We start from the raw sequence: 8931 nt of genomic DNA on the forward strand, positions 1-8931 counted from the left end.
ACACTCCCAGGTACATTATATATGTAGCATTTGAATGACTACACGTTGAACCATGAACATTTGAAAGATATCATTGAAAGGTATTCTTTGCTATTCCCTAAACCTCTCACATCCTTGTTGACCTTGCTATATTCTTTCTCAAGTCCCTTTTTCAGGTTGTTGTCATTCTTTACCTAGGGCCTCCTGATTAGACCCTAGCAGGTGCTCGGGACCACAGCGGGAGGGAAATGGCATTTCCAGGGGAAGTTTAAAAAATAAAAAATAAAAAAATAAATAAAAATGCGCCGGCTGAATAATGGCCAGGCTGAATATTCCGCTCGCCTGAAAGGTGGGATTAGCCTTTGGCCAGCAGTGAGATCCGATTCCCCGCCCGGGACTATCGGCTTTGCGAGCGCAAATACGAGAATCTGTTCTGGTGTAGCAGTAGATGTATAATGTATGTCGGATTGTTGCCCTTGCCATGCCTTTTTGCACACAAAGAAAGATCGAATTACACAGATAGCAAACAGGGATTTGTGCCGGTGAGACATAAACGAGCCCACAAGATACTAACGATGCTGTAATGTCCATTCAAAGATGTGCCGTGTAATCCCTGAGCACCCTTGAAGCCACGATTAGCCGGGCGTTCGCCAGCCTCCGATATGTGTAGCCTTGGTGGTTCTGTACAGGGAGGCGAGTACAAACTGCAGGCGATGTTAGTTCACCTTCGCTTTCCTTGTGCAATACAGTTTGACACGCACTATTGATCACAACAGTCCTGTCTCTAGGCTAGAAAGTGTAACCGGCCAATGGATTCGACAAAGAACAATACAACTGGTACAATAAATCTTCTCTTCGTGGTATTCTAAAAAAAAAAAAAAAAAAAAAAGTTTTAGAGTTCTTTCCATTCCAAACGATTAGTAGAAGACGTTTTTTTTTTTGGTCTCAAATCTCAATAATTTATGGCATCTCAATAATGTGAAGTGGGCAGTTGCAGATAAATTGCAGCGTGTGCGCTAGGCTAGTTGGCGTCTAAGGTCTATTTTGTTTTTATAATCCCCCAAGGCAAAAGTCATTTTAAAGTTAAAGGAAATTCAATAAAATAAATCCGTAAAAGTAGAATGTGAACTTCACTTGCCACTGCCAGACAAATATTTCAATTCATAACAGCCGTGCGACTGTAAATCCTTAATTTGTGTCTGAAATGCACCACAACTTTCTGATAACTTAAAACCCTAAAGTGGGATTTTACACTTACGCTTTTTGCAACATCTTAACCAACACCCCCCAAAATAATCTGTTCTTACTACTTAGTGTGTGCTGTACTTGAGCCGACCAACGAGGGCTGCTAAGATTAGCCGACTAGTCACAACTACGTCCACCATTTTTCCAAACACATTTCACAATACGCGTAACATGCTCAAAGACATTGCGAAAGGAGCATAGAGCAGTCGCTTTCTGTAGACGTAAAAAGCAGGATTACGGCGAAGACATTCAATCATTTTTAACACAATTGAGGCTGTGCAGATAACTTCCTGCTCTTCTTTCACATGTACTTAAGTACATTGTGTGCCACCATCTAGTGGTCAACAGTGGATTTAACCACCCAATAGATGAGAGTTAGACCAAAACAGTATTAACTGTACAAAAATATCAGCGGGATTGCGGGACCACGAACTCGGAACCCCCTCTGCTGTCAACTGAGTTCGACGTCAAAGTGCCCTCGGGCTCGCATTGCAAACGTCACAGCCTTTTCTGGGTTTGGTCACGTGACGTTCGCAATACGGTGCAAAATCGGAAATGTTGGAGCAGCCAGAAAATAATCCATCCATCCATTATCTATACCGCTTCTCCTCACGAGGGTCGCGGGGCGTGCCGGAGCCTATCCCAGCTGTCTTCGGGCAGTGGGCGGGGGACACCCTGAATTGGTTGCCAGCCAATCGCAGGTCACACAAAGACAAACATCCGCACTCACAATCACACCTAGGGGCAATTTAGAGAGTCCAATCAATTTACCATGCATGTTTTGGGAATGTGGGAGGAAACCGGAGTACCCGGAGAAAACCCACGCAGGCACGGGGAGACCATGCAAATTCCACACAGGGAGGACGGGGCCGGGCTCGAACCCACGACCTCTGAACTGTGAGGCGGACGTGCTAACCAGTCAACCACCGTGCCGCCCCCGCCCTCCAGAAAATAATGTTAATTTCTATTATTCTATTCTATTCTCCCAAAGGCCCATTTCCCAAAACTAGAGCCAGCCAACTGAGTAGTAGTCCCTGTACCTTCCCTCGCTGCAAAACTCTCCTTTATTACGAAGCTCGCCGAGATCCAGGCCACAGAACCATACACAACTTGGTTTAACTCCATTACCTAGTAACAGCATTTCACCAGCCCTTCTTTTTCTTCATCTCTCATTTCCCCTTGCTTCCATCCATCACTTCCTTCCCAATCACTCTCAACATGCCACCGCGATTTTCCCCTCGTCCCCCGCCGAGGGGACTTGACAATGGCGCCATCTTTTCCTTTAGCAGCTGCAGCAGCAGCAGCAGCAGCAGCAGATATATCAGTCTGCATTAACAGATAACCCACATCGCTCTTTATCTGCCCCCTTCCACCTCCACGGAAAGAAGCTCTCATGAAGATAAATGACAGCGGCGGGCTCGCCGTGGCTGCCTTTTTCCGTCGGCTTCCTTCCGCAGCGTGGCGGGGGATTCCCGCCCGATGCCTCGGAGCGCCGCCGCCGCCGCCGCCGCCGCCGCCAGCTTCACCGCATCCGTACTGAAAGAGCGCGCTTTGGTTGGCTCAAGCGACTGATGGAATTAGCAAGGCGACTCTCAAGCATGACGCTCATCAAATTTTAATCATGGAGGAAATTAATTTGAAATCCAAAGGGGCTCTTCTTCCGTAATCAACATTATTGAATGTTGTCTTTCAGGCTCTCCGAGCTGACATGATGCGTCGATTCAGTTTGTATTAGAGACGACATTGTTTCTCTGTACATTACTATTGAATGTGATGTAGGCGGATGAGCCTCTGTTTCACAAAAGCACATTTATCATTTATTTCTGTGTTGGTGATGTTTGGCATTTTGATTAGAAGATACTTTAATCACGAAGAGGTCATTTAAATGTAAATATTTTCCACTTTAATCTAGTCGGTGTTTTAAAAGTGCTTCAGATTGAAATGTCATCCAGAGTGCAGCCATTTACCTTAAGAAAAGAAATCTTTCCCTAAATCTCTCTCTCCTACACATTCTGTACATGAACACACACACATACACACTGTAAAAACAGAGTTGTATTTGTAACAACTTTAAAATATAAATTAATGACATTTATGGCAACAAAGTTAATTAGCACAACAAAGCAAGCAAATTGATTGCCCCCAAACAATTTAAGTTTTTCACTTAAAGCGGAAGTCAACCCAAACATATTTTTTTTCCAGAACATGTTCTATGAAGGCCTACTAGTTGAAACAAGGCATTCTGATAAATATTGCGTTTATGGAATGAAAAACGGCTGACCTGTTTTCTGAAGCTTGGCCGTGATTGGTCATTACCTGAGCGCTGAGCAGTTGTGATGTCATTTTCAGGGGACAGAACTGACAAAATGGCCGCCCCCAGAGATGGCTAAAAACGGGTGGATTAACACTTATTCCACAAACGCAATGCACACATAAAAATAGTGTCTATTGCCTCCGTGCATCATGACGGTAAAGCGGCTTTGAGATCAATGATCAAGCGTCTCCTGTTATTTTTCTCTCTGCCTCCCCAAGTAAAGCAAAGTATGTTTATATTTATTCATCAGCACGTGTTGGTGTGTACATACTGTATGTGCACGCATGAATGTTTCAAGAGTGAGTGGGACCGCTTGCTCTCTCTGGCCCCGGGGCCAGCCAGCTGCATTATTCAAATAGAGATAAAAGCTTTCACGCTCTGGATTTCGGTGATACTGCCGAACCTCCAGTGTGGTTTCAAACACACGTACACACAAACACTTCACAGTAGCCATCTGATAATGCGCCGCATAACCTTCACCGGAAGTCGACCCAAACATATTTTTTTCAAGAATATGTTCCCCACTAGTTGAAACAAGGCATTCTGATTAATTTTGCGTTTGCGGAATATAAGTTAAGCAGCAAAATGAACTCGTTTTTTAGCCATCTCCGAGGGCGGCCATTTTGTCTTCTGTCGACTGAAAATGACATCACAACTGCTCACAACGACCAATCAAGGCTGACTTGTTTTCTGAATCGGAGCCGCGATTGGTGGTGGTGAGCAGTTGTGATGTCATTTTCAGTCGACAGAAGACAAAATGGCCGCCCTCGGAGATGGGTGGATTAACTCTTATTCCAGCTTTCATATGTAGCAATTAAATGATGAGTCCTGGCCGACGACTTGCTCCATTTACTTGATGTGTGTCAAGGAACAGAAAGGTTTTAAATAAATGAGAGAAAGATGTTTTGTTGGTCTTATATCGAAGACCAACTCACAATACTATATCATGATGATATTTTGCCAACAGTTATATCGCCACACACCTTTTCTTTCTCAGTTTGGGCCCTTTGAGCAAAGTCATATAAAAGGAAAGTCGAGAGACTCTTTGAACTCACCGCACGCGCTCTCAGTGTCATGTCACATGATTTATGGATGCCATGTTGTGAAACAGCGTCTCCAGTACTGCTGTTTCGGTAGCTTTAGTGCAGCAAGTGAAGGCCTGGTTAAAGCACATCCATGGAGGAAAGTCACAATTCGGTGACATCAAAGTACACTCTAAAAACTGTTTGGTTAAAAATAACACAATTTTGAGGTGAAAAAAAATGGACCGATCCACTACTTGGGTCAATTTGAAACTTTGAACAAAACAACCCTCAAAATTGGGCTGTTTTGTACAAAACACTGCAAGAAGGTGTGTTCACATCCAAGTATTAAAAATGACGCTTATATGATGTCATATGTCCAAATACTGCAGAAGTGAGCGCACTTCTAACGCTGTTAATGTGTTCGCGAAAGACTATTTTGAAGCTTTGATATAGCGGATGAAGGCAAGTCTTTTCACATTCAAAACCACATAAATGTGCTACATTATCATCTACAGCCTGACTGTTTTGGTTAATTAAATCATAAATATTTGGCCCAAAAAACATTTTGTACCATCAATTAGAATAAGGTACTGTATCCTTTGCATGAGTGTATGTGTGTGTGGGAGGATTTTTTTGAGGGGAAGCTGACATCGTTACGCACCAACCCAAGTTGACAGCGCATTTGGTCTGCAGGTAGGGTAATTACAAATCCATAGACATCTCGAGTGGCGTTTGTTGTCCCCAAGTCTCTATTGAGGTTCTGGAAATCCAAATCTCATTAACAGGAAACCACGCGCGCGCACGCACGCACACGGGACAGGACCAAACTACAAACGGCAAAGCTCATCAGCATCTTAAGACGCAATTAAAGCAGGTGATTAACTTCCATCAATGGCCATTGATACACAGATAAGCGACTTTGGCCTACGTCTTGTACTGAAATTGTATACAAACGAGTGCAAAATAGCCAAGAAGCAATTCCATTACAACAAACCTGCAAGCACTGATAAACGGGCCTTTGCATCCCCCCTTTCCACATAATCTTTGCCAGGTATCTCTATTTGTCTGTTGGACCCAAATAATTATACAATACGACAAAACCAGGGCTCGCAATGGAAGCAAGCACACGCAGTTGGGTAAGTAGTAAAGTACTAGTGCCGCATTTTGAAGCGTGTCCACAGCGGAGTTTGAATAGTAAGTTAGCCAGCTACCGGTAATTGTCTTTAAATAAACCGCTTCCATCTCTCACGTGGGGGCATCATGCACGTTTTTTTTGTGTGTGTGTGGGGGGTTCGGAACTGGGCGGGGGCCGACTGTTAATGGACGGGCAAAATCGGGTCAAGTGCCCAGCTCCGATTACCGGTTGATTGAATTTTTCTGGAATATACAATTAATGAAAACATAAGCGAGACGATCAACTTACCTGATGGGAACGGTTACGCCGCTGCTGGTGGCTCCAGCCGTAAGCAGGCGTCCATATGTAGCCGTCGGGGCCTCAAACCACCTTGACATCCCTTGACCTCAAGTACAGAGCTTTCCAATTCCTTCTTTTTAACTAGTAAAATGGCAAAGAAACAACAAAAACAATAAGTCTCAGAGACTGGAAAACATCACAGAAAGAAGCAACTTTTTATGTTGCGCTATACCCACGTCTTGTTGTTTTGTTTTTTGTCAATAAATTGTTTGATATGAGAAAATCATCATTGCATGCCTCTAAAACGCGCTATTTTCATAACATAATGCCACCGCAGTGTGAACTTTTTACATTTTCATTACATTTCACTCAAAAGCCAAATATTCCTCATTTTTTTTTGAATTTTGTATAAGAAGAATTTGAGAGAGGTTGACAGGGTGCTGGCGGTAGAGACAAGTTGAAGTGGAAGTTTTGCATGAGAAACGCAGTGAAAAATTGTTGCTAAGCAGCTGTTGCCAAGAAGGCTCCATCCAACCCGGTTCTGCCGTGCTGGCCTTGATCCCACTCAATTCCCGAGTAGCTGACGGCACAGCCTCTTGATTCTTGTCTATCTCCTTACACTTGCGGGTAACACCCACCTCCTCCGCTGGATAAAGCGCCTCATCGGACACAAAGTCATGTTTGTGAGTTAGTTCTAGCACATGTTCTCTCTCTCCGTCTGCCAAAAGTCCAAAAAGTCGGCCGAGCAAGGCTTCCGTTGGCTGCGAACTTGAACGTGCGGGGTAGAAATGGATGGCTGGTAGGTATCCGGTCTCAAGGTGAAATCGACAGTTGCAATATTACGATATGTGGCCTGAAGAAGGATGTTAGTGGGAAAACATCTTTGTCTGTTTTGGCCCCCATGGTAATAGCCAAGGAGAAAAAACACAAAGACAGATGATCTCCTTTATGATCAGAAACTCACACCGCTAATTTGCCGTCAGTAGTGGAGTCCGTCGCCGGACTGGGGTTGACGATATCTGATAAACTTGGTTTTCCGGTTAAGATGGCAAGAGACGCGCCTTCAAAGGTCCACAGACTCAATGTCCCCAAAAAACAGGCCGCAAGCACAGTGTCAGACTACGGAACGGATCATTTTGTATGCTAACGTTAAAATGTGTTTTCATTTATTGTAAATTTACCCACCGACTATTTTCTTCGATTCTATTTTAGACATGACTACTTACATTCTTAAGTCTATCCTGCACTTCATTTGTCTGTTGCTTTTCTTTTTTTTTTGCACCAATCTACAGAGCAGAACTGATAAAAAACAAACATCTTTTAGTTTCAGAAAGTAACAATAATCAAAAGTTTCTGGAATTTAAAGGCAAAGTCAACCCCAAAATGTTCTTTACAATATGTTCTAGTCAGCCCCTAAACACGGCATTCTGATTGATATTGCATTTGTGGAATAAGAGTTAATCCACCCGTTTTTAGCCATCTCAGGGGGCGGCCATTTTGTCACTTCTGTCGACCGAAAATGACATCACAACTGCTCAGGTAACGACCGATCACGGCTGACCTGTTTTTTGAGCCGTGATTGGTCGTTACCTGAGCCCTGAGCAACTGTGATGTCATTTTCAGTCGACAGAAGACAAAAATGGCCGCCCCCTGACATGGCTAAAAACAGGTCGATTTTGCTGCTTAGCTCATATTCCACAAACACAATATTAATCAGAATGCCGTGTTTCAACTAGTGGGCCTGCTGGCAACATATTCTTGAAACAAATATGTTTGGGTCGATTGCCTCTTCAAGATGTGAAAAATCAGTATTTGTGTGTACTACATCACATTAAACAGATCATTTTAAACGGATGTTCTTCTTAAAAATGATGTCGCATTCACCCTTCGGCCTCTTTGTTTGTCCTTTGTCACTCGCAACCCCCCCCTAACCACCCCACCCACCCCTCTGCCTGCCCTTGCCAGCTTGACAGGATGACCTTAGGTGTGACAAGTGACACCCTCACCATCTCCATCTCCTCCTTTTTTTCTTCAAGGACAAGCACCGGCGTCATCGGCAAAATGAAAAGCCTCCGCCCAATTAAACTCTCCCCTCGTCCTTTTCCCCTCTTGCGTGCACGGACACGCACACACTGCGCTCCTTGTCCGCGTGACACATATAATCAGCCTAAGCTCCACTTTTGTCAGCCTCCGATGAAGAGCCAGGGATCACGTAAAACCCATTACGGCCCGCGGATAATTATATTTATCGGCTTAATTATTGACATCTCACCGCAAAAGCAACTTTCTGGAGGTGCCGGAAATAAACAAGCTGAGGAACGTTACACTAATGCCAAAAGCAATTAGGAGTGTGCAGTTAGTCCCTGGCTCCATCATCGCCGATAGATTTCACAAAAGAGTCGCGGTGTCTTCTCTCTCCTTCGTGCCCTCTGTTGTTGTCCTCCAATAGCCCGGCTCCTGTTAATCACTGCGTATGGCGGAGTCCCGCACACGTGTGCAGTGAAGGAACCAGGAAAGGCAAGTACGGTAATGACGCCGGCTCAAGCGCTCCGTCGCATCAGCCAGCTGACGACCTTGGCCGGAGTGGACGGGTCGACCCACCGGAGACCGAACATGAGGAGGCGTGTGCTTGTGTGTGTGTTTCGGCTTTGTAAAAAGAGCGTGAAGGGCGCAAAAAAAAAAAAAAAAAAAAAAAAAAATAGTGCGAAAGACAGATGATGCATCTCTAATAGAGTGTGTATGCATACTTGAAGCGCAAGGGCGGATATGGGATGAAGTGGGATGGCACAATAAAGATAAGAATAGAGGATGGACTGTGAAGAAAGGGTTTTGGGGGTGTTTGGTAGGCAAGGTTAAAGTGGAGGGCAGCACTGTAATAGTGGTTAGTCTGCCTCATAGTCGAGATGTTTTTTGGTTGGGGGAACCGTTTGCTTCCAGTAAATATCCCAAAAATG

The 8931-nt window shown here is 44.3% G+C and overlaps 1 protein-coding gene across 3 annotated transcripts in view; it reads right to left on the bottom strand.

Moving 5' to 3' along the window:
• LOC147146249 (CCN family member 1-like) overlaps positions 1-8405 on the bottom strand; it is a 25237-nt gene extending 16832 nt beyond the window's left edge. The window contains exons 1-3 of one of the 3 annotated variants that reach the window (XM_086034563.1): positions 8250-8405; positions 5987-6118; positions 4594-4697 (exon numbers count right to left, since the gene is read on the bottom strand). In XM_086034563.1, the coding sequence (XP_085890689.1) occupies positions 4594-4614 (21 nt within the window). In that variant the 5' untranslated portion in view covers positions 4615-4697; positions 5987-6118; positions 8250-8405. Of the gene's footprint in view, positions 1-4593; positions 4727-5986; positions 6119-8249 lie in introns of those variants that run through there. The other 2 variants (XM_086034564.1, XM_086034566.1) reach the window with 2 other exon arrangements.
• Positions 8406-8931: the final 526 nt, after the last annotated feature.

This window comes from Filicampus tigris, chromosome 6 (assembly GCF_054856515.1).
Source record: "Filicampus tigris isolate MCC_2025a chromosome 6, RoL_Ftig_1.0, whole genome shotgun sequence".
Lineage (NCBI taxonomy): Eukaryota > Metazoa > Chordata > Actinopteri > Syngnathiformes > Syngnathidae > Filicampus > Filicampus tigris.